Source organism: Chelonus insularis, unplaced genomic scaffold (genome assembly GCF_013357705.1).
Source record: "Chelonus insularis isolate UGA/USDA-ARS -01 unplaced genomic scaffold, ASM1335770v1 contig_316_pilon, whole genome shotgun sequence".
In the NCBI taxonomy this organism is placed as follows: Eukaryota; Metazoa; Arthropoda; class Insecta; order Hymenoptera; family Braconidae; genus Chelonus; species Chelonus insularis.
In genome coordinates this window covers 349,725-377,006 of record NW_023276486.1, presented here as the reverse complement: position 1 = coordinate 377,006, position 27,282 = coordinate 349,725, and the positions used below count along the sequence as shown (strand labels likewise).

General features: G+C 26.7%; 1 protein-coding gene across 2 annotated transcripts in view; it reads right to left on the bottom strand.

Annotated features, from left to right (window-relative positions):
* The window catches only part of LOC118065487 (irregular chiasm C-roughest protein-like), a 67,459-nt gene that overhangs the window by 9,502 nt on the left and 30,675 nt on the right, over positions 1-27,282 (bottom strand). For both annotated transcript variants that reach the window (XM_035080787.1, XM_035080788.1), the window contains exons 2-6: positions 24,030-24,355; positions 14,423-14,655; positions 1,629-1,829; positions 1,204-1,331; positions 47-198 (exon numbers count right to left, since the gene is read on the bottom strand). In XM_035080787.1, the coding sequence (XP_034936678.1) occupies positions 47-198; positions 1,204-1,331; positions 1,629-1,829; positions 14,423-14,655; positions 24,030-24,355 (1,040 nt within the window). The remainder of the gene's footprint in view (positions 1-46; positions 199-1,203; positions 1,332-1,628; positions 1,830-14,422; positions 14,656-24,029; positions 24,356-27,282) is intronic.

The following is a 27,282-nucleotide window of genomic DNA, read 5'->3' as shown; positions in this document are numbered from 1 at the left end:
ACATACATGTGCATTTGTAGCTTATGGCATCAAAGATAATACTCACAAGTTATATCTAGCGTTTCCGTTTCCTCACTCTTCCCAACCTCATTGTGAACTTCACATTTTACGGTAGCATCGTGGAGCTCTCGAGTAGCATTGTGGATAATCATCTCAGTTGTATAGTCACCAATTACAGTTTTCTTGTTTATATACCATCTAGACAAAAGGACATTGTAAATTATTGTAAGATCGAAAGAATCTTCACTAAATGGTGGAGAGTACCATATAGATGCAAAGGGTATAATTCAAAACGAAAGCAAATGGATTCTGAAATGAATTCACCCATTATGCATAAATGTCGGTAATTTATACTTATCAGCCTACTGACAGGATTGTTTCATCAGGTGCAATATATACTCGTGTTGTAAATTCATGTCAAACGAGCTGATTGATCTTATTTTTAATTAATTCCATATAGATTATAAAATCTATTGTTATTACATTTGCCAAGAATAGATCAGTGAATATTCACTGTTTCATTTTTAAAGAGTAGTATTATTTGATACTTTATGTAAAAAAAATCATTTAAACATTTATCTTTATATGAAATTAAGAAATTGTAAAACAATTTACAAATATACCAGTTTTTAAAGCTTTTGATTTCTAAGAAAATAATTACTGCATATCTCAAATGTGAAATTGTTTAAAAAGAGACAGCGAATGGGTAACGTCATATTAAAACACCAGTTATTTTGCCATTTTTCATTAAATTGATTTTGAATTTAAAGGAAAAGTTTTAATTATAAAAGTTTTTTTTCTTTTATTTTCTTGAAAATATTTGTTATTGTTTGATTCAAGATATTGATTGATATTTTAATTATGTTGTTTATTTAAAACTACATTAATTTTAGTAAGGATTAATTTTCACTAAGCAAATAAAGTATTGATTTAATATGTCGAGTAAGAATAGAAATAACTACGAATATTAATTAATTAATTAAATTTTTTTATCATTAAAATCACTTTCTGACTTGATATAAAAAGTGAATATTTTTTAAAAATAATAAAACTATACAGTGAATAGTGTAATGCATTTTTTTATCAATATCAGTGAAGCCTGTGCAATAATGTACAATTATTATAAGACTATTTGATTGAAATTGATTAAGATAACTCGTAGCTGTTAGGTTTTAATATTGAAATAAATGTCATATAGATTACCTATACTCGATATTTGGTGGATTGGCCTCAGCCCGGCATTTGAATCTCAATTCAGATCCTTCTATTATTTGACCACTTTTAGATAAACCAGAGATGATTTTAAGTGAGACTTTTGGAGCGTAGCGTACCTAAAAGAAAAAGAGAAAAAAATGCAAAGTAGTTTGAGATACTTTAACAGCCACTATCGGATCATAAGATGAGTATCAGATAAAACGATAAAGTAGAGAGATAGACTTTCATAATTATTCCTAAGATAAGTCGCATAAAATGTCCTCTGAAGTGTAACGAGGAGACAATTTTAGTAGATTATGAATTATGCGATGAACTATCGCTCTTTGTCAGTAACTTTCATCTTTTCCTTAATCTTTAAGATATTAATTATTCATTTAACTTTATAAATTAACTCTTGATATTCATTATAGTACCTCAACACGTAGCTTGGCATTTTGTGGTGTACGATCAGCTGCATTTTGACTTTGACATGTAAAAGTAGTATTGTCATGCTCTTTGCGGGGCAATACTTTTAAAACTGAACGAACAGTGAACAGCGGTCCGTCTTCAGATTTCTCCGTAGTGGTTTCAATCCCAGAACGTAGAACATTGCCCAGTCCGTCGATCCACGTGATCTGAAATAACATAGAAAGACAAACATTAAAGAATCGTATGTGTGGTAAGCTTTTGTCGACTTTTCCTACCAAATAGCTTGTGGTAGATCAACATCTTATTTGCATTGAGTAGCTTTTGAAAGTCACTAAAGTAGAACAGAAGTTGAACAGTGCATATGACAAAAGAGCTAAAAGATGGTTGAATTTTATAGTATCGACGACAATTTATCGAGTAAAAGTTAAGATCAAAAATAAAAAAATGAAATAAATCTAGTAGATTTTACGTTGAAAGACAGGCAATTTCCGAGTTTGTTTCGATCTGCATTGCTATCACATTCTCTCTCTTTCTCGATGAAAGTGTGAGAGTAATCGAAATATATCCTCCATCGAGATAAATTTACCCTGGAGAACTGTTCGTTTTAAAATTGCACGTTCACGAAATATCAATATTAATGTTGACTATATGATTCGTATGATAATTCATTCATTCTCTGATATTTTGAAATTTCCTTTATTATGTATATTTTCATCAATCTTCGTATTTATAGATACAAATATATACATTACTCAGATAAATTGATAAATATTATTGAATTAATTACTCTTTTTGTTTAACATGATGTGTTAAGGAAATTATGCGTTTATATTTGTCGAGTAACTCTATGATCAAATAACATTTTTGAATGCTACGTTTTCACAATTATTGATTTTTCATTTGTTCATTTAAACAATTTTCATTCCTCTTGAGTATATACATTTCCATTCACTGCTTTGTATTATTAACATTATTGATTTATTTTCGACCTTTGTAAATACAACCTTTGTAATCAATAAATTGATTTTTTCTATTGAACATCGATTCTACAAATAATGAAAGCTTTAACACAGTTACTTTTTGGACAAAAATAATCAGTAAGTACTTTTATACCTTTATACTAGTTTTATAACATTCATTAACTTTGATAGAATTCATATAGATGTATATATTCTTCAGTCGATTGGATTTAGTTTTAAGTTTAATATTGTCAGAGTGCTGTCAAGTTGAATTAATGCACAATTAATCGAAAGTTTTATTACAAACTTTATGATAAATACGTTTCAACTAATCACTCATTTATTAAGTTTTCTAAATAATATACCCAAAGTCTAGATAGAGAAAATGTTGGAGTATTTATTGATTTATTTTATAATCGAAAAACGAAATGTGTTTAATACAGAGTTCTAATCAATAATTATATCCAATCATAATATTTCTAATTCATTCTTATTAACTTTTTTCTAATTAAAATATAAAATTTAGAACAAAACTTATTATTAATAAAAATAAATAATTAAATTAGTTTAAATATTCTTCCATGATAAGGTATCTTGTTCAACTTTAAAAAATTTTTACTTAAATAATTTTTGATAATGATACAATTTTGATATAAAATAAAATTGTTTTTAGATTTATAGTCAAAGTGTGCTGATGTATAAAATAAATATTTGTCAATAATTCTAGAGAAGTTTGCCGTAACATTTCTAAAATAACTGACCCGCATGAAAAATCTATGTATGGTTGATAGTATATGAAAAAATAAATAAAATATATACTTTTATATATTATATAATGGCGACATTATACACATAAAATATGTTATACCAAGCATCAAATTATGTATTATATCAATGAATGGAGTTACATACATACAGAATGATTGTTATATATAACAATCATTCTGTAAAAAATTTATTTTTTGAAAAATATATTAATGATATAAGTTGAAATACATATTTATTTTACGGAATATCTCTCGATCGGGGTGAAACTTTAGGTATTTGTTGACTTGAGTAGGACATGAAAAACTCCCAAGGGATTTTTGGTGCAAATGCCCTTTAACTTTTCATGAGGGTTCAAAGATTTTTTCGTTTTTAGCCGTTTATTCATCAAGATCTTGTCTTAAGGGGGAGAGGGGAGGATGGGGTCTAGGGGCAAAGCCCCAATACGTATGGGTACAGTTTTTGAAAATTGATAATTACTACCATGCAGGGTTGGTTTTTTTTTTCGAGGACGAGAGGCAAAGTCCCCGCCTAAGGGAGACCTGGGAGCACAATTCTCAGCATAAAAGAAATTTATGGATGCCAGATCACTATTTCATCAATAATCGAGGTAAACACGTAAGAAGTATTTCATCCAAGTCGAGAGTGTTCCCTAATGGGAACTATATCCACAAATATATCTTTTTTTAATTATATTAACATCATATATTACGTCATGTATATTAATGTCATACCCATACAGAAATGATATAGGGATGGAGATCAAGGCTGTGATCAAGTTATGGTTGAAGTAGCATTGACCATCAAATGGTGTTATCATCCAGCTATGACCCAGATGTAACTGAGTCATGGGTCGAATTAAGTATTAGCAAAATTGTCTGTACGAATCCAAGTGAATATATATTCACTTATGTATGTTTTTATATAAAATTCATATATTTTATTATTTTTGTAAACAATACATAATTTTTTGATGCAGAGAACTATAAAATGTATGTCAATTGAGTAATGTCAAAAGAATGAAGCTTTTAGTATTGTAGGAAGTAATTTCTACTACATTTTGACTTGTTTTCTGTTTACGTAAAATGTAGAATGACTTTGTCTGAAAATTTTTTAGTGCACTTTGATTGCTTTTAGTGGAGACTTTTTCTAATGTTAATAAATCTCATTGATTTGTACACAGAGAATGTTACAATTTCCGTTGCAATAGAAATAAATAATTAAAAAAAGAGTTGTATTAAATATTGTTTTCTATTGTCTAAAATGCATACATATTACAGAGATGTATGTACGAAACAGCGGAATTAAAAAATTTACCTTTATATTGAATTAATATTTACAATTTTCTACTCTCTAGGGAATAAATATTTGTTATGTGTTGCTTTGTCAGGGCTTAACAATTCAGTTCTTTTATTATGATAAATATAATACATGGATGCAACTAGCTCAAAGCAAAACTAGAGTTCGCATAGAAATTCAGGATAAGCGTCGTTAAGATAATAAAAACTAGTTTGGGCTGAACCCTATCAATATACTAGTTATTTTGATTTTTTTACATCCAATACAGGAAACAATCAAAGTAATAATAAAAGCTTATATTGACTAACCTTTACATCCATACTATGCTAGAATACAGCAAATACTTTTTGCTATGATGGAGTTTGTCAGAACTTTGAGAGAGTTTTTGTTATGCGAATGACAGTTTTAATGTATTGGTGCAAGGGTACCAATACTTAGTTACCAAATTCTCGTTTACCAATAGAGTTCCAGGGTTAGAGACTTCTTGATAATTTGAATAGGTTCACAAGTGATCTGTTAATATAATGTATTTTAAACTGGTTACATTAAGCTATTTTGAAAATGATTCTTTAACATTCAAGTGTGTCCAAGAATTATTTTTTGTTATATCAATAATTTTATGTGAATAAATTGACTTTTTTGATTATCTAGAACTTGGTCAGTGCTGCCATGTAGGAATTGTTGGAATTGACGAACGGGTGAACTTCGACCCAATACAATGTTAGGTTTTCAAACTTTAGCAGAACGGAATCTCTTCAAGGTTAAACCAAATTTGGCACATAATTGATCTACTAAGAATGAGTAGCTTTCTCTGTTCCTGAATTTTAGAATTTCGGGTCAACTTATTTTTGAGATTGTTTTAAAATTTGATTTTAAATAAAATGACACCTAGAATGGTTGAATAAACTATCAACTAATGTTGTTCAGCTTTGGCTTGAACTTTTTGTGTCAGTTATAGTATGGTCTCTGGTGACATTTTTGGAATTTCATTGTTGAGCTAAAGTTGTACACTGGAGACAGTGTTATCATTTGGTAGTTAAACCATTCTTGGCTTAGAGTTGTAATTCAACTTTGTTCCTAAGTTGATGACTGGCAGGCTAGCCTTGTTCTCAGACTTTCCTACATGAGTTTATAGTTACTTGTGTAGGTTATAGTACGATCTAACATCGGTTCTACTTGTTTTTAACTTATTATTATTATTGTAAGGTTGTCCTTTATTTGCACGCTGTAGTAATGAATTTTACAGGTAAAATAAAGACATAGGGTTGAAGATGACTCCTTGGATTACATCTAGATCTAAAATATTAACAAAATAATGTGCAACATTTATTTATCCATGCCTACAATAAATGATAATGTGCTCACACTAATTATAGAATATTGATGTTACATAGAAAATTTTAAGAATGTAAAATGAAATACTTGGTAGTTGAGTATTGAAAACTTTTAATGTGCTCTTTTTAAGTTTAATTTTCTTTTCGTTTTAAACATGAAGCAATTAATATCGAATTATTCACAATTTATTCAGTTGTTTAAATGTATTTCAAAGTAGAAGAAAGTGACCGAATATAAAACAATATACTTAATATGAAATACCATTATTTGAAATATCATTTTCCTTTAATACTTCGTTAAGTACATCGTTTATTTAGTCATAAAAGAAGCAATTATTCTCAGAAGAATTTATTTGAAGTTAAATAAAACTATCAATAAGAATATTCAGTAATTTGATCTGTGTAAAATAAATAAGTAGAAAAACTTGAAGAACTCGTTTGCGTTTATTAAATAAGTCAATTACTTGAAAATGTTACAAGTAGTAGAAGCTTCTCTGAACAGAGCTATTAAAACTGTAGTGAACAAAATCCCACTGGGAAATTAAGTTGAAGTATGTAGATAAAATGCGGAAAACTCTATTGCATTGACTTGTGTTGGCATAATGCCGAATATTCGAACTACTTCCCTGATAGTATCGTTAGAATTATTGTTCTACTTTTGTTTCTTAGTTTTTTATTGTAATTGTCACAACTAAATTAACCATGTATTTACAGTCAACTAATAATAATGTGCAACATAAATAACTACTTTTAACGGCTAAATGTCAACTTTTCTCATGAAAATCATTTTTTTTCCAAGTATGAACAAATATAGTATGATTTGGTATTTGATTTTCTGGGGCTGCAGTTGACAGACAACGCTTATCTACATTTCATAGGTCAGAAATGATTTGAACATGAAAAAAAATTTTAAACTTTTTTTACTACCAACACTTGAGTAAAAAGTACTTCAGAATTTAGTAATGAGGGACGTTGGGCCATTGTCATTAAAGAAATCACAACGTGTAAATTTTCTGGTATGCACAAAAAAAAATATTTTTGAAAAAATCAATGATGGTATTTTTTAAAAAATTCTTCATCAATACAATTTGTGACTTATAGTTACGTCAATCATTTTATATGATTAAGTCCTGAAGAATAGGTCGTTTGATATCTTTTGTGTAGATAATCAGAAAATAAATAATGAAGAAAATCTCCAATTTTGTAGATAAAAATATTTCGTTTAGCATTATCATTAGCATATTTGGAACATGACAATTGATGAAACAACTGATTTTGTTAGAAAAAAAAAAAAATTGAACAGTTGATCATTCAGATCTTTAAAATCTGCTTTCACTAAGTAATAGTCGATTGGTTCGTTCGAAGTCTAAATTATAAAATATAAGACAACATATATTGAATAATGCACTATTTTGATCTTGTTTAAAAAACTTCTTCTTATGTAATTCCGGAAGCCATCATCTTGTCTTAACTTTAACCAGTCACCTTTTTAAAGGGTATCGTCCTTAGGGGTTTCACTATATTATGTTTCTGAAGCAATCTCTGAATTCAAGTCTCAACAAGGGTAAGTTTCAAATCGCTTAGGTCTTCATTTTATATATCAGTTCTTTCCACCCGTCGTCAAAAAACAGTAGAGAATTTGGGTCTGACATTGTATTATCTTTTTTTATATTTCTTATTCTAACGATTTTGTCACAATATATTGTAATTGATAAAAAATGGAATAAAATTTATTTTTTTTATTTCGAATGCTATTCATATTGTAAACTTACAAATCGAAAATGTGTCGAGCACCAAAAAAGAAAAAAAAAGTTTCGAATCCGGGTTTTATTCATAAAAATAGATGAATCTTGTTCTACATTGTGTAGTCCGTAGCAAAATAAATCATTATGTATTCAATTACTTAATATTAAAAAGAAATATGCTGAGAAAAAAAGTAATCTTATTTTGTTGAATATTTAATAACAATGTAAACACCTGATGCACGCTATTAAATAAATTTTCACTGATTCGTAATGGTTTGCACTGATTTAGTTCAAGAGAGTAAAAATATACTGCTCTACTTTAATTATGTGATTCAGATAAAATATAATTATCTGTAAAGCTGCATATGGCTAAAAGATTGATAAAACTGGTCTTTCTTTCCTACAATAACCATCTTATACCAAACACAGGATACATTATATTTTTACAAATCAGTTCTATTTAAAGTCCATTGATGCTTTAATATCGAGGACATGTAATTTTAGAGAGAAATTGTATTGATGACGAAAAAGAAGAGAAATAAAAAATATAAATGTCGATATTTTGTACTTTATCAAATATAATTGGCAAAGAAAAACTACTGAGTGTATTTATGTAGAATAGAAAATAAATTGAACCCTAATATATATTTTCTAAAAATAGTTTACAAGAGAAAAAACAGTGAATTTAAAAAGTTCATTTCAATCAATAAAATACAATTCTATTGAAGATTAAGTAAAGTACATTTTTCAAGTACCACATCATTTTATTCAGGTGTATAAAAAATGAAAAAGTCTTATGTATATTTTTTATTACACTTTTTTTTTTATTATAAAGATTTCATAAAAGTTTTAACGATAGTTGAATAATCGTAAATCATTGGAATTGTTAAGAATAAGTTATACTTTAAAAGAGAACAATTTAGAAATCGTTATAAACCAATTATAAATAACAACAAAATATACTTTAAAGAAACACAAATAATTCGTTTTATGTTTTGTTACGAATGCTAAATGGTGCAAATCTAACTTAAGTTAAAAATAATGTTATTACATTAAAAATGATTGATTATAATAATAAACATTTTTCCACAAATGAAGGAACGAGACATGAATTTATCAAGATAGTTCAACAACGAGAAATATTATCAAATGAATACAATGAACAACTGTCAAAATAATACGTCTGATCTCTTCCAGTTGTTACTTTCGTTTTTTTTCCATCATTATCTTTGTCGTAATCAATTTTTATTATATTATTATATATCATACGATAATTGAAACTACGTTAAATAAAAAAACTGAGATTTTAAGTTTATTAAACGAAGAGCAACTTATTTTTTATAAATTACATAATCAAATTAATTAAAGATCAATCGTAAATATGACTTCTCTTAACGAGATTCTGTCATAATCTGATGTTTTATTCATTCTTCAAGTGTAGCTCCTGATGCATTGTTGTCAATTGTCCAGAAGGTTTATTAAACATTTAAATATTATATAATTTTCCAATATTTTATTGAATACTAGATGAGTTATATTTCTAGATGTTTTTTTTTCTCTGAAAACTTTTAATTTTCTGATAAAACTTCCTTATTTCTTTATAATTCTTAGGATTATTTTTTCTTTATTCCAATTGTTCTCTACTTATTATCATTTCATCAGTTTTATAATATAAAACTCACATAGTTATTTAAACAGAGAGTAAATTAAAAATGTTTAATTTATCAGTACAATATTGGATCTCAATTCAATTGAATATCTCAATTTATTCATTAAAATTGTTTTTTGAGACAAATTTTTAAATAATTTTCATGATTAAACTGTTATTAAAGTTTTATGTTAAAGAAGCTGCAGATAAAAAAAAATATGGTTTAAAGAGTTTATTCCAATGAATTTACAGCTCTATATTGATTTTTTGTCGAAGATACACTCGACTTTAATGCGGTCTACTACAATCCAAAGCTGGTGCTGATTAAGAACCACAAGATAATTGATACAAATGAGTTGGTTCCATTAAAATGTGTATTATTAATGTAAAATCAGCTGTAATCTATTCGGTATCATTAATGGTATAGTCAGATTCACATGTAAAAGTTAAACTAACATTATTCCTATTTAATTTATCATTAATTATTCCAGATAAGAAATTGATTAGCTAGAGTACATTGAAACCAATAAAAAATGAATCTAAATAAATCAGGAAATGTTCTCAAGTTTTATTAAATTTTTAATCATAACATAGCATAATTATTTGTCATGCCAAAAGAGAAAATTTTATTTTAGATAAATTGATTTCATTATTACCAGTTAATTGTTTTTATTTCTAAGATATATATATAAAATTCATTACAACGTCTTTTCATTTTTTTGAGTCAAATTATAACATTGATTTTATTAATACGTTAATAAGTTAATCTATTGGTAAATGAAGTGATTTACTTTCTAAGTAATTTTTCTTGAAATCAATTATTGCAGAGAAAGATGAAAAATTTTTGCTTCATACTTTTGGTAACAGCCATTATTACGATATTTATAAATTGTTATATTTACTCTTCACTGAAAAAAAATCATTGCAGGAGTAATTTAAAGGATAGTTACAGTAGACTACTGTCACAGCAATCCTTCTGTCTGCTTTAAATATTTGAATAGCTATTATAACTATCTAGATGACTGTCACAACTATCTTAAATGAATAAGCAAGTGGAATATTGCTATAGTAGCAATACTATAGATGTTAAAGGTCAGCTAGCTAATCTAATAGGTACGGTATTGTTTAGTGTATCACTGGCATGCGGTGGATTGCGGGTTTAAATCTGGAACTGAGTAATACCCAATAGATGGTCAATGATTTTTAATGAGTAGAAGGTTCTATTAAACAGGAGTCACATATGTCGACACATGTTTTTTGCAGTTACTCTGTACTTTGATGTAACCTGAAAGGCCACAACGGAAGTAGCCTTTCGGATAAGTGGGAAAGAGTGTTAAAGATTGTAAGGCTTGGAATGTAGTGAGGAAACTGTAAAAATTTCAACACAAGCATACCGTGAGAAATAATAGAAATATCTTTTTTTATTTAATATAAATACAAATGAGTCGTTGATAATTGATTGAATAAATTAAATATAAAAAATTATTTCTCATTTTAAATAGAATGTAAGAGGTGTACTAAAAACATTGAATATAATGTATACCAAATGAATATATTTTTTGTAATGTGAATATAATTTAGTTAATATTCAAAAATAAAATAATACTCGACATTTATTGAAATATACTTGTTTACTAGTGGATTTTAATAAATTTCATATCTATGGATATTTAAATACATTTGGATGCAGAACAAAAAAAATAAGTGTATACGATACGGTATATGGATAAAATATAAATATGGTGATAATTGAAGCTATTAATTATCACTGGTCCAGATTAATAACAAATATGACATGAATAATGGGTTAATGTATTTTATCTTTCAGGCCACCTGTTGGTCTAAATATTTTGTGTATACTTCAATTATTTTCTGCGGATATAGTTAAAGCATCAATGAAGTCCTACATTCAAGGTATTTCCGTAGGTCTAAAGTTACCAGAGATTCTCTTGAAGATTTATAGGGTAGTAGTTTTCACGAAAAATGTATATACCATAGTAGTATATAGCAAGTGGATAAGACGACGAGCCAAGTGTACAAAATACACTCGTGACTTGTAAGAAAATCAGGACAAAGATATCAAAACGAAACTGTACTAGAGATACAATGTCCAGACAAAGAGTTGGGATTGAAGTATGAACAATAAAATATCTTCAGAAAAAGATAGATGTTCTCATCCCTCAATTGAATATTTTGATGGTAGAATTTCTTTTGAAACCAGAACAATGCCATTTTTCAAACAAAGAAAATTGCGAGAAGTAAGAAATGAGTTGATTGCTGGTTGGCATACATATAGGAATACATTGACAAAAGTTAACTGTCAGCAAATTTTTAATTAATAATAAAATATGAGCTTGTAAAGAACTTTATTGCTACCAATTAAATGTCCAAAAATTCATAGGAATTTCTTTTATGTATGCTGATATCTGAGTAATGTTTCGTGAAGTTAAATTTATTGGTATTGTCATAAAGAGAATTACAATTGAAATCATTTTTACAAGGCTTTATAAATTTATTCCCATTTTGAAATTATAGTCAGTAAAAATTAGGAAAATTTTCTCTATGTGTGTATGCCTTTTTTCCATGTTTTATTGAAAATTTAAACTTTATTGTGAGCCATAATAATATAATTTTTGTTTTATCCGAAATAGCGTCCAGAGAGATGGTTTCAATTCAACTATTAATTTCAAATAAAAAAGACTATCAACAGAATAAGAAATAGTTTATCACTATATTGAGACTTGAGTTAAAACTTACTGATCATCATTAAAGTTCAAAAATATAGAATATTAATCTACTATAAACAGTATACCATTCAAATTCAGTTAAAATTTACTTTCATGTGAAGAGTGATTATTTTTTTACATATTTGTTCATGTATTATTACTATTAAAAAACATATATTTATCTTCTACATCGAGAATCTTCTATAGCAAGAATAGACATTTAATTTTAGTTAAAAAAATAAAATTCATAGTCTGCTATAAGAAATCAAATAAATAACTTATTCTTGTAAATCTAAAATTCAATTAATTTTAGGAATTCAAATGGTGAATCTGTGTTTTTTAAGCTCCAATGTTACCGAATCTACTTCTCTAGAATCACAGTAAATAAAAATTTGTAGATAATTGAAAAATACTTTTCACTTTTCTATGTTATCTAAATCCAACAAAATCCAGATATCTATAAAAAAAACTTACTCTAAATATCATAGGATATTCTGAAAGGATGACTATGGCTAAAAAAAAACTTCCGACACTCAATAACTAAAAGCTATAAGTTTTTTTTACAAATAATTTAATTAAATCCTTTGTTATTATATTATCGTTATTATCATGATTATGAATGAATTTCTGATGTGAGTAGTAAAGTTTAAACTCAAACCAATTTCTTTTGTTAGAATCTACGTTTAATACATCTAATCTTGTTATCAATTATTATAATTGTATAAATAATTTGCCAATATAATTCATGAAAAAAGTATTGGAAAATTTAAGCTAATGATAAATTAAGATTAATATTTCCTTATTCTTTATTAAAAATTTTCATCTAATAAAATGATGAAATAATAGTAAGAAATATATTATTCTATTTACCAGATATATTAGTGTTTAAATATTACTGTTTGTTAAAATAATGAGGAGTGAGCTCTAAAGTTATATACATAGTAATTAAATAGACAAGTATACACCTGATACTAATTACTCATTAATAATGATGGGTGAGGAAAGAATATGAATGCATGATATATATTATTTTGTAATGTACAGGTGATAGCTAAGATGGAGTGTAATTAATAGCTATGAACTATAGACGACGATGCACATTATTTAAAGCAATTAATTATACATATCTTTTATTTTTATATTATTGGCAGTTAATTCCGACGTTTTGCACATATGTCGATATTTCAAATAAAATACAGTATTATAAGCCAATGATGGAATGAATAAGAGAGAATTTTTTGAAAAATAAATCACTTTTATTGGTGAAATATTTGTCAATAAAAAATAACTTCTAAAAACTATTGTTTCATTTTATTATTATTTTTTTTTTGTTTTTTATAAAAATTTTGATTTCAATTTTTTATTTTAGTTTTGTTATATTTCAATATTTGTTTTAATTGATACCCAGTCCCTATATATTGGTCATGTTAACTATTTTATTATTCGTCAAATGTTACTAAAAATTTTGTATTAATTTTGAATCTATTGTATCTAATAAAATTTATTTAAAACTCTGAAATATTTTTAGTTGTTTTGAAAAGAAACGTTGATCTGATTACTAAGTCGTTTACTGAAATACAAAAAAATGAACTTTCCTCATAAAACAAAGAGTAAATGCACAATCTAGAAAGAAGTTGGAAAGTTTTTTCAATTATGGATGATGATGGCATTAATTATCATTATGAAATAGTTGATAAATTTATAAAATTGAAGATGATTTGATATTATCTAATTGGTAAGAAATAAGATAACATTTGTTTGTGACACGTAATTAATGATGAAGCATTAAAACTAAGAGTAAAAAGCTGAAGAGAGGCTTAAAATAAACACATTAGAATTTAATTATATTTAAATACAAGTAATGAGGGTTCGTGACGGAAAGAGTTGAAGAGTCTGGCAAACTGCAAAACTTTAATGATACTGAGGTTTTAAATGACGGAGGCTGAGAAGAATAGAGCAAGTGTCAGAAGCTCCTTAGTGCAGCTCTTATCTATATCTAACAGTACAAGTCGCCTCAACTCAACAATGTAAGAAAGAAGGCGAAGGTTCAAGTGGCTGAGTCGAGAACATCCCTATTCCACTTGGTTGTCAAGTGCTCGCCCTGCGGCATTTTTGTCGTCGCGACACGCTGCAACTTTTAGAAGTCTTTGGTCTACGTGAATTTATGTCATATCTTTCGCTTTTGTTCTATAAACTTTATGCCTCGATAAGAGCCTATAATCCATCCACTCTATATGATATATACTAAAAACTCAATTCTTTTTATATCTCATGCCATTTTTCTCTATTTTACGAAAAAATAAGTTTACTTAAATACACTTACATCTGCGGCTGGTTTTCCACCCACGCTAATACATTCCATCGTGAGCTCTCGGTCTTCCGTTGTAACAAGAAAGTCACCCTGAAGGATTTTAGGTTTTTGCGGCGGCACAAGAACACTTAGACGTGCAAATCTCGATCGCAAACTTGGCTGGCCATCGTCCGTAGGCGAAACTTGACATTGATATTTTCCATCATCCTCCAATTCGACTGGATATATGTGCAGTGAAAAATCACCTAAAACAGAAATAATTTGTTTTATTGTTTTTTAATTGTTATGTGTGAAAAAACTAAGGGATTTAATTAACGTTGGAGTATAGATGAAATAGAGATAAGGCGATTGCTAAATCTATCTCAGGTTCGTAAAAAAAAAACATTAAATGGTATCAAATTTTAGAGCTAAGCTATTTGAGAGGAAAATCAAATCTTATTGAAGAACGGTTTTTTTTTGCTGTAAACGTTGACTAATGATTTTTTTAATCAAGTTTCTAAATTTTTTTTTAATTAATGGTAAAAAATATTGAAAAAATTTGTTGTTGGAAATGACTAGTCAATTCCAATTTTTAAAAAGAAAAAACATAAGTTCGTGATATTTTTTCCATTAGCTTGAATTCTTTTTTTTACAAATAAATTGCTTATTTATTTTCAAAACTTCAATTATTTATTTTTAAAAAAAATTCAAGAGGATAGATTAAAAACAATCTGACCTCTATTCGAATATCAATTTATTTAAAAATTTACAAATTTAAGTAATTAATAAAAATTTTTAATTAATGTAATAGATTTTATTTTATAGCCATAAATATCGTTTGATCTAAAAAATTACTGATGCTTTCAATATTTGTACATTGAAAAATTACAGTAAATGGAGACAAGCTTGACAAATTTTGTCATCGAAAATTCATCTATAAAAGAGGTGGGTTTTCATTATTTTTCATTTAAATTTCGTATCTCTGTATTTTATTCAATTTTTTCTTCAAGATGTAAATCAAAAAATATTTTTTCTCATTCAAAAATAGATGAAACGTAATGTTACTCTTTTCTTTCTTGAAAAGAAGATGTGTCATACCACAAAAATGGTAGAGATACTATGTTGGTGCCTAAAAGTAATAAGTGAAAATCAGAAGAGTAAAGGTAAAAAATGACTGACTAAAGAGAAGAATAACTCAAATGTAAAATTCAAAGTTGAAAAACAACAAAAAGTGAAATTTTCATGCGTAAAATCTTTTGACAAATATAAAAAAAACATAAAAAAAAATATTTAATGAATAAAATGTGTATGATGCATCAAATGGTTACACCAAACTAACATGATATATATCAATACATGAAATATATATGATTAAAAAAAAATTCGGAAAAAATTATTAATCAAAAAATTTCATATTTACATGTTTGTAAAAAGAAAATTATAACTTAATATTAATTTTATTGCAAAATATTGATTTCTCAAAAAAAATATGGCGACTCTGCTTTTTTTACTCTAGGATTATTTATAAAGAAGAGCATGCATTTAAAAGATCGAGATTAACTAAAGACTAATCTAACCGAAAAATTATGAATAAACTGTGTGTAAGAGAAAAATAAAAAAATAATAAAATAAGCTGGACCATATTCAACTTCTTTGCCATAAATGCAAATCAGGAATCACCTAATCCCCGAATTCCCCAAACAATCGTTGTTTGAAGAGCTGGAATTTTGATCATCCAAAGTGTCCATAGTGTGCATGACAATTCTCTCTTCTCCTTTTGCTTTACTCTAAATTATTTCTTTACTTATTTTGCTTTATTTTCTTCACGACTGTTACTACTTAATTAAATTCTTCTTTCACTATTATTCTATTACTACAAGTTTCTACTTTACTACTGCAGTTGGATCACTATTAATATTGCACCATACTGTATCTTCTTATTTTTTATTATTATTTTGTTTCTTGTTATTATTTATTAATACATAATACGAAAAATATTGCATAATTCACGAAGCTAAAAGCTTTCGAGCGATGACCGGCTGCATACTTCAAGTTTCAGTCATCACAATGAATAAATACAATTATATATAAGACAATTGTAATCTTATAAAGGCACTTGAAATGAATAAACAAAATACTATAAATTTAATTGAAGTAATTAAATTAAAACTAAATAAATAAATACACAATGCGAGATTATTTTTAAATCAATTATTCATTTGATTATAGTGATTTAAACAGAATAAACAATTATTATAATTTGTTATTGTAGTAATTGAGTAAATTCATTGACTATTATTACCTGAAATCCTGTCATCAGTTTATAATTATTCAATGCTAAAAAATATCCGTTTAATATGAAACTACATGTATTTACTTGCTCCAAATAAACGTCTCGTAATTCACTTAATAAATATGTATCTAAATCAATCAATGATGCAACATGAAAAAATAACATATGAATAGAAATATAATTTTTATTTATTTTAAAACGAAGCATAACTTTCTCTCATGTGACATATATTTATTTAAATTGTATATAAAAATGTATAAATTTTATGCGTTTAATTGTTCAGACGAATTTTAAAAATATTTTGCTTTATAATTGAAATATTTTGGGTGTGAATTTTTTTATTTAAGAGAAACACAAAAACATTCTTTCATACACTCGAAGTACAATACTTTTATAACGGTTGATATAAATTGTCCAATATTGTACCTAAAGTTTTAATAATTGTCGTCAACGTGTCGTGGAAACAACTTTAATTGTTGTCACAATCTGACATTTTTAGTTATGAATGCATAATACATTTATTGTCACAGTTTATACACATGTATTATTGTACTTGTCTTACCGGACTTACGAAAATGACTTCACCTACGTAATTACTGTCAAGTTTGAATTAGTTCTGAAACATTTGCCGCACGCTCTTGCGAATAATGTTTCTACAGCAAATCGATATACATGCATTACATTGTAGTAGTTAAAGGATATAATATACAAAATAAAGTAGAAAGTATAAAGTTGAGTGAAGAAAAAAGATTTATCTACTACTGAGTAACTCATTTAACATTGTTTACGTTTTTTAAATAGTGAACTACTTAGCATAATCAGAGCTTGTATAATCAATTTAAAATGTACATGAAACAAAGGGAATAGTCTGTAATTTAATATGAGTATGAAGAAGCGTATAATAGAAGGTAAATTAAAGCTTAGTATATTTATAGATAGTATCTCAGTTTTCATAATAGTATTGGCGATTCTAAGCGTAATACTTTCATACTCTTTTTCTAAATATTAGATTATCAAAGTGATTATGGTCTAATTTCCTAATTTTCTCTACAAAAATTCTACCGAAATAGTTGCTTTAGAATAATAATTTTCACAGCTATTTCAATTCAAAAGGGTTTTTTGAATTCTAAATTGACTAATACACATAATAAGAATTTTTTTTATTATTAATTATTATTTTAACAGCTTTGTAGGATCCGTCTTACTCCGAGTTCCACTAATAACACTGCGAATCCGTGAAAATGTTGCTGACAAAGAATAATCTTTTTATTCTGTCGTATAAATAAAATAATCGGCGGAAATAGTGGTCAGGTGCATGAACGTGATCCAGAATGTTCGTTATGACGATGATATTAATAGTTTTAATTAATGTCAGTTTCAAGTTTAAATTTATGCGATGCAGATCGAAATAACAATTCAGGGACTTGGTAATGGGAATGAAGAAAAAGAGAAAGAAAGCACATAAGAAAAAATGAGACCCGCATTATCCATTACGTCGTCTCCGGTTACGGGCCTAACCGTTGCTAATTTCCTTCATCGAATTATGGACGTTATTGCATAGCAACGCGACTGTTGGAAGCTTTGAAAGCCCGGGAGCGAAGCGTTCAAACTCTCCACTTGCGTTGTGTTATCGACATCGTATGAATTTACTATCGCAATAGACGCCCTCATCGACTATCTCAATTATTTATTTATCGCATTAAATATTCAATGATTTGCTTTAATAACTCAGTTGTCTTTGAGCATAAAAAGTTTTTATATCAAACAACATTTTAAATGATTTCTTTAGAAATGTATCTTTGAGAAAGGTTATTAACCTCTGTTTTATCTTTGAGATGTTCTTTTCACCTCAATAATTTCAACTCCAACATCTTGATATCGTACCAGAGAGATTAGATGATTGAGAAACAGTTTGAGGAAATAGCTTTATTAGTTTTTTGGTTGAAGAAATAAATTAAATTCTGGTACATTCAATTTATAACAAATGATAAATTCAATTTTATCCGTGGAGAAAATTGTTGAGTGAAAATTACTTCATTATATACCTTATAGTTATTTCTTAGAAAATTTCAAAAAGTGTAAACATCTATAGTTTTTTTATGAAAATTTTGCATCAAACAAATTTCAGATGTGTTATTTTGACATACTTTAAATATTTTGAATTTGAAATCTAAAGTTCATATTTAGTTTCTAAAAAAAAAATTTAAAAGACGAAAAAACGATACATACTGTTGTATAATATTATCGATAGCATTTTCAAGTATCAAATATACTTGGGTGACAAAAAAATTTCAGACTTTAAATATAAGAGATAAAAAAATATACTCTTTAAACATGAAATAGTGAAAAAAAAAATGAAATACACAGCAAAATCAGTGAATATTTATTGATTTTGCTGTGTATTTCATTATTTATACTGTTTCATTTTCAAAGAGTAGTGTTAAAACATCATATATGATTTTTGAAAACATATTTAAAAAAATAATTTAAAATTCTTATTAAAATTGTCAAACGAAAATTTAAATAAATTTTTCTCCATTCAGATAATTTTAAATCACATTCAGAATAATTTTAGTTTTATAATTTTTCATTGGAATAAAAGAATTAAAATCATAATAGCTTTGGAATAGTTTGAATGATCATAGTTATGAATGATTCTTTTGATGCAGCATTATTAACTTATTAAAAATCAATCGAGCTAACAATAAGTAAAATAGTACAAAAATATTTGGTTTGTTGCCATATTACATACGTGGGAATATTAGATCAATGAATTCATAACATTAAAAGTTCATATTTTTAATAATAATCGTACATCTGTTCAATTGTTAGAGATATGAAACCAATTTTCAATTGTTTTTGTTATTCAACTGAATTAACTCTACATTCAAGATTGAATGCATAAATATTCTTCTCTGGTATAACAGAGTTACTTATAACTGATGGAATACTGTTACAGTAGTATAGTTGTATGCAGTCCAAACATTATTTATTATGCATATTATAAGTATAATCAATCCATCAGTAATTTTGTCAATTTTAATTATTGAAATGTCACTCAATATCTATATTAAGTTGTTTAATAGGCATGAAGATTCGTTTATCTACTGTTTATATGAGTAATTAAATCAAACACGGTTCTTAAACATTTTAATCTGATAATTATAACTGAAATAAGAGACCTTTTATAACAATTAAATAATTGTTTATTAAAGAAAAATATATACTCTTTAAATAAATGAGAGAGAATCATTACATTGTGAATTCATATGTATTGCAAAGGTACACGTAAATTGCATTTAATGTTAAAATTCTATCCTTTAATTATAGGATTTTGTAGTTAATTTTTACACATTAAAGCGTAAGTATTTTTATCATTTGTTATTAGTAAGATTGAAAAGTTGTGTTCTGATTTTCAGGAATCAATCATCTTTATCTCATTTTGTTTTATTAAAAATAATGAGGTAAATACTTTTTAATATTTTTTTGAAATTTTCTTCTGTTACTTATTTTTATTTATGTACATAAGAGAGTCCGGAGCAAAATGACTTCCTAGATTTAAAGGTTTCTAATACACATAATAATGTAATCTTATCTATCAATTCACATGGACATATAAAGTTAACTAATAATTGAAATACTTAGATACATGAAAATAAATATTTACAAATACTTGACAAAACAATTATTTGTTAATACCAAACTAACCATATACTTAACGATGAGGGGTTTGAATGATAATACTGTGTCTTTAAAGTTAAGTTTGTTAAGATTAAGTTGTATGATAATTAAATAAAATGATATTTATTTTATTCGAGTAATTACAACTAAGTAAATATGGAAGTATTTGTACATGAAGCAAATTATATCGTACTTTATGTTCAAAAATTTTGAGTAAAAATCATCAAACTTGTTATAATTAAAAAGAAATATAATAATTATGTAAAATTTTATTAAATAATTTTTTCTAATTCATTTTAAGTTATATTAGCAGTTAGATTATTAGTAATTATTCTGATACTTTGTTTTCAGTACTGTGACTAGTTATTATTATCACTGTAATGCTTAAGTAAGCATTGTCAAATATTGTAGCATTCATTTTTATGTTCAATGAAGATTTATTATATTTTTAGTAAAGAATTTTACTTTAACTGTCAATTTTCCTCCAAACAACAAGTTGTTACCTATTGTTAGTCATTAAGACTAATTTGATAATTATCATTTCAAATTAATTTTTGTCATATAATTTCTCTATGTAATTTAATCGAGTAAAATATGATTTAATAAAAACAAAAAGTAATTCATAATCCAAATTTCTCCTCTGATATTAAATGCACCTGAGCAGAGTTATTAGTGTGGTCTTTATTAGGTCCTAATTGAAAATTCTCATAGATCTTTAGGCATGTCCAACTGAAATTTCTATTTGAACAGAGCTAATTCAATTTAAAAATATTTTTCATAAGAAAGAAAGAATATGTAACATAGTTAATGAAATTTGAAAATTTAAGAAAAGTTTTTAAGTTCTAGTATTCAGAATTTTTTTAAACTACTTTTATTCTTCTAAAATTTTCTTCTCTAACTAATTATTAATAAATAAATTTAAGAAATTTTTTTCAAACTTTCGAATAATTTTGCCATTAAAATAATATTGAAGAAATTAGATATTAGCTATCCCAATAAAAGAGTTAGGTAAGGTCAAAGACAGTTAAAAATGTTTATTTCAAGAACAATAGAATCAAAAATTTTCGGTTCGCTTCAATAGCACAGTACAAGCATGTATGAAAGGTTTTTCCTTTGACCTTTTCAAAAGAAAACAACACTGAGGAAAGTACAGACACCACTGTGTATAAAAAGAGCAGTGCATACTAGGGTTCTGCCTGTGAAACCTCTTCTTTCCCACCCTCTTGAATATGTTTCGATTAACCAGTACTTTTTTTTTTCATCTGTGAAGATTAGCAAAACAATTAATAGCTGTGCTATATTTCTATAATAAATACTTCTCCTATATAAGAGTATACTTATAAATCTTTTTCAACTGGAATTATAATTAATATGGAATCTAATGCTTTAGATATCTAAAGAGTAGAAGAGGTTGGAGTTTAGAGGTAAAGCTCTAATATGCTCTATTTCCTTCATGAACGTTGGTTTCGAAGAGGTTGAAAGAGAAACCCCTCATACAGACAAGTACCATACTACTAAAAATCACCTACAAATCGTTTATTTCTTTTGAAATTAACATTTTTATCGACACCATTAATTCCAAGTGTGTTTTTTGGAATTACATTCAAACATTTAATTGTAATCATATAAGAAAAATTGAATTCCTTTTTTTAACCACTCACATGACGAATAATTTCATGCATTTCGTGATAAAGAATGTCATATCTTGAATAATTTCTTGAAGGAGGTCAATTGCTAGTTATTTTTTGATTTGATATAAAAATTTTAAAATTTCATTTTCGCTCAAGTGAGTTAATTTTTTTAGACAATTACATTTAATTAAATAACGAATTTTGAGTTAAAAGTAGTATTTTGATTCAGCGTATTAAATATGAATTTATAACTGACTAATATTTCTAGAATATAAATGTAATCTAATATGTAACTTACTTTAAATATATTAACTGTTTTAATTATAATTAATTAATAATAATTATAATACTTGCAGTAAACATGGTGACATTATTAACTTTAAATTTGATATACGTAGAACCAGATATATATTTTCTGCATACACTTTTTAAAGATAAAATACCAAAAAGATAAGTACGTGTACATTTTCTTTTCATGTGAAAAGTAAATCTTTTCAAAAAAGTTTTATATATTATAATCTGATAGACATGTCCGGTTACTTTTATTGCTCCTTGCTTAGTCCTTTAATTTAGAGGACCTGATAAGTTACCAACTCACCTTATTGACCTGAAATTCATTTCTATAATAAAAATGAATAATTGATGACTTCAGATCTACGATACAGAATTAAAATCCTCCACCACTTGTAAAGACGACAGTTCCGCCTTGACGATAATAGAGGTAAGTGTCGATTGCACTGTACGAGCTCATCTAATTTAAGTCGTTTTTGACCATTACTAAGTCGAATTTGACCAATCAATAAATAATTAATAGTTGAGTCTCATAGTTGGATTTTCAATCTTGTATTAATTTTTCTTTCGACAAAAAAAAGCTGAGTCCTTTTCAAACTATTAATAGTAAATGCAACTGTATATTTCTCTCAGTACGATCAATAAATAATTTTAGGTCTAATTCAAGCGAATCTTGACACAAATTTGTGATATTGGGTCCATTCGACTGGCTTCAATCATCACAACAATCCGTTTGATCGACTGAAGATTTACAACGCCCGATTGATGTTGAAATGACCTAGAGTTGGAGGACGACATTGACACACGCCGACGGGATATCTCCGCTAGAACATTGAATCTATACACTGCAAATCCAAGTGCATTCTTGTTACACATCTTAACGTGTAAAATATGACGTCATCCATTTCCTGAATATTATAGTTACTTTTTACACACTTAGCAACGCATTAAAAGTGACTACAATGATAATGAAATAAGTGACGTCATATTTAACACGTTTAGATGTGTAACAAGAATACACTTGGATTTACAGTGTAAGTAGACTTTGATAATCCGTAAGCAATAATTATACTTAACTATCTCCGAAAAATTTATTTTCTAAATTTTTAATTTCATTGTTAATGATTTCTATTCTGGTACCAAATACTGTATGTATGCCTGTGTGACGTCATCCATTTCAACACGACATTAGACGTGTTGTAATGGTTTGTATTTGGCCGAATATTATTTGTATCAAATATAAAAATGAAATTTATCTCGAATAAAATTTCTGATTTTGAATTACTGAAATCTGATGATGAACCTAATTAATGCTACTAACTCTAAATTAATTTTTAGTTATTTATTTTAAAAATTATTTTAGTCTTTACAAATATCTGAGCTAATTATAGTAGTAATTAATGTCCGATAAACCTTCCTTTACCGCTTAAATACAGTAATAATTACACATATAGCCTGACATAGTTCCCCAATTCTATACAAAAATTATGTGAGACCGTATGGTAATTGAATAATTAATTTTTTGATATGAATTTTTGCCGTACATTTCTGGTAGGTTCTAGCAATTTATTCCAAGTGTGGTAAAACATTTAAAATAATAATAATAATTTTATAGTTTTATTTAAAAGTCTGTTTAAGAAATATACCATTGCTCCATAAGTAAGAGATGTCATACATTTGGTGCGTTTTTTTTAAGAACATGTAATAAAATTTCAATATGATTCAATAAAAAGTCGACCTTTACCTTCTTCATCACTTCCGATCATGGCATAGCGCTCATAACCAGTTAGGTTCCTGACGGCACCAAGACCAAAATCATCCTTCGTCCATTGAATTGGTCCCTTCTGATCGAGTACTCGGCATGGAAGCGTGACCCGACTACCGATAACAGCTGTTTGATCTTGTGGCTCAATTGCGAATCTCTGATAAACGATTTCTGTCGTAAGTGGTCTAGTAGTGGAAGAACCAATTGATGAGTTGGAGGCTGTCACATATTTTGAAGTCATCAACCAGATGCATATAGAAGTAACCCAAAACCTTCTTGTACATCTTGTTCTTATTTTTTGTGACCTAAAAACAGACAATGAAATAAGATCTCAATAAATCGTTAAATTTAATATTTTTTAATAATAATTATTATTTCTTGTAAAACATAAGTTATTACAAAAGTCAAGGAATTTTCTAGTTAATTCAAGTTAATAAAATTGTAAAATTTATTCTATAAATCGACATTTTTAGAAAGATTTAAATAATTAATTTATATTTCTCAAATAAATTGTAAGATATTCACCTTATATTATCTATTCAAATGATAAAAAGTAGAATATTCTAGAAAGTAGACAATAAGATAATAAAATATATTTCAAAAATCGTCTCAAGATGAAATAATAATGTAATAAAAATTGAATAGCAGATAAGGTCATATGGTATAAGTTTTTAAATATTTTTCTTACATTATATTCAACTGTCTTATACAATTATTCCTCACAAGCTCAATAGAATAATCGTTTTAGTTGAACTTTTGAGTGTTGATGAAAGAGAACATTAAGGGATTGCGAACGGAGCAATTGTATTTAATACGGAAGCTTACATGGCCTTTTTCAGTTGCCCACTGGCCATAAGTTAGTGAGTATAATGAATATAAGACTATTATGGTTTGAAGAATTTGTAATTATTCTGCCGTTGATAAATCAGATCAATTAAAACAGTTATCGTTATTTTTATTAACTTAGTTATCAATTTTTACTGTTTTTAAATTTAGAATTATTTTCTTTGAATTATTAAGAGATATTTAAATGAATATGTTAACTTACTACTTCCATATTCATTTAAATATCTCTTAATAATAATGTAATTACAACAAACTGGATTAGAACATTACAGAATTGATGTCGGTTACCAGGAATAAGAAGATGTAACAACTAAATGAACAGCAATAACGGACAATAAAATAAAGTTTATTGTGGTAGGAAATCAGATCTGATCAAGATATACTTTTTTCAATTGATATAAGATCGAGAATATTGTAGCTAAAAAAGTAATAAAAGTGATGTAAGTAAAAGGGAATTTTCTTTGAAAAAAACAAAAGAAGTAATGGGAGATTCAACGGGAGAATATTTGATGAAAGAAGACCTTAAAATAAAACAATTTATCTCATGTATCCATTTTAATGTTTCTCATTTAAAAGAATTCGCTATATACTCTATCATTTAAATCTCGAAAGTCAATTTTAACTTCTATGCTTTTGGTTAGTTTTAAATATTTTTAAGACCATTATTCAAAAAAATTAAAGAATTTAAGAAAGTACGTTTTATTATTCATACTGAAGTAGAGTAAATTCTGAAAATATAGAGATCTTATCTGGTAATGATCGTTTTTAATTTTTAAGTACCTTTATTTCAATCTGAATATTACTCATACTAATAAATAAATTAGAGAATGTTCAAATAAACTTTACTTTATTTCATTTATTCATTCATAGTCAGAAATAAAATCTTATCTTGACGAACACTAGTACTTGATTGGAATTAATTTTTAATTTTTCGAACAAATTAGGGCAAATTATGAGTTCAATTAAAAACTATGTGAATTGTATAGAATTCTGATAAAATGTTTATCATTACGATTTTTTGTGCGGCGTTTTTTTTTGATGAATAACCACTCTACTTTTAATTGTAATAATAACATTTTATCCAAATTTTATAAATATCTATTATTGGTTTTCAATTTAACCAATAATCTAATTCACCTTCCGTGTTCATAAAAAACACAAAAAAATGATTAACTATCTTTTAAAACCATTTTACAATAATAATATTTATTGTTCAAATTTTTTTCTTGTTCGATTAGAATTGAAATAAATCAGATAAATAAAAATGCCAATTTATTTTTGATTGTATGTAAAACTTTAATCAGACCGAAATTGTGATTTTAAATTTTTCTAGGATTAAAATTTCAATATTCAAAATCGAGAGGTAAGAGTAGATTTTATAGTAAAACTGAAACTTGTTTGTTTGATCTAGAAACATGTTTTCTAGTAACACACAGTGTAATTGAGGAGCAGACTACCGTAAGTCTGATTCAAGTCTTGTACTTACTAGTGTCAGAGACTTGAGTCAGACTTACGGTATTCTGCTCTTCAATCTTCACTGTGTGCTATTACGGTTTAGGTAAAGTTCTACTTTTTTAATTATTACTTACAACGATATGACTGTCATTATTTAACGTATGAAGTACAATGTGGTCAGACATGTCTGTCTCTTTACAAAAACTTTTGAACGGTACCACATATCATCATGAAATTTTTACAGAACATTGGTTTTGTTATATTTTGATAAATGTGGGTACTCATGTTTCCCACTCCTACCTGTGCTCACGAATTAGCACATACACTCACATATACGCTTTTATAGAAAATAATGAATAGAAATAGAGTAAATGAGATAAAGATTAAAGGAAAAATTACAGATCAGCGAACAAAAATGAATAATTCAATCAATTCGCGAAATGCCTTTTTAGAATTTAAGGATGATAAAAAGGAATTAATGAAAGCTGGAATTTAAAAAAATCCAATAAAGTATTACAAATATGTTATAAAAGAATATTTATATCAATATAATTCTATGATATTCATCATACTTTAAATATTATAAATATTAGATTACATTTGCAGTAAAATTTATCAATAAATAACAGCCGTCTTTTATCGAAAATTATAGCTACATTCAATTAAAAATCATTTTCGGCGATTGTTAAAAATAATTAAAAGAAAAAATATGATTGATTATGTCAAAGCAAGGGCAAAATAAAAATATTTATAAAATCTAAAGAAAAACTTTCTCAAGAAAGGAAAACTAATGGGGTTTCAGATGCAAATTGAGAGCTCCCAAGTGAAGCCGAAAATTTAGGCTTACATTACATAGAATTATTACTAGAAAATATGAAATAGTTATGTAACCATAATTTTCTTTCAGAAAGAAATGACAAGAGTTTTATCT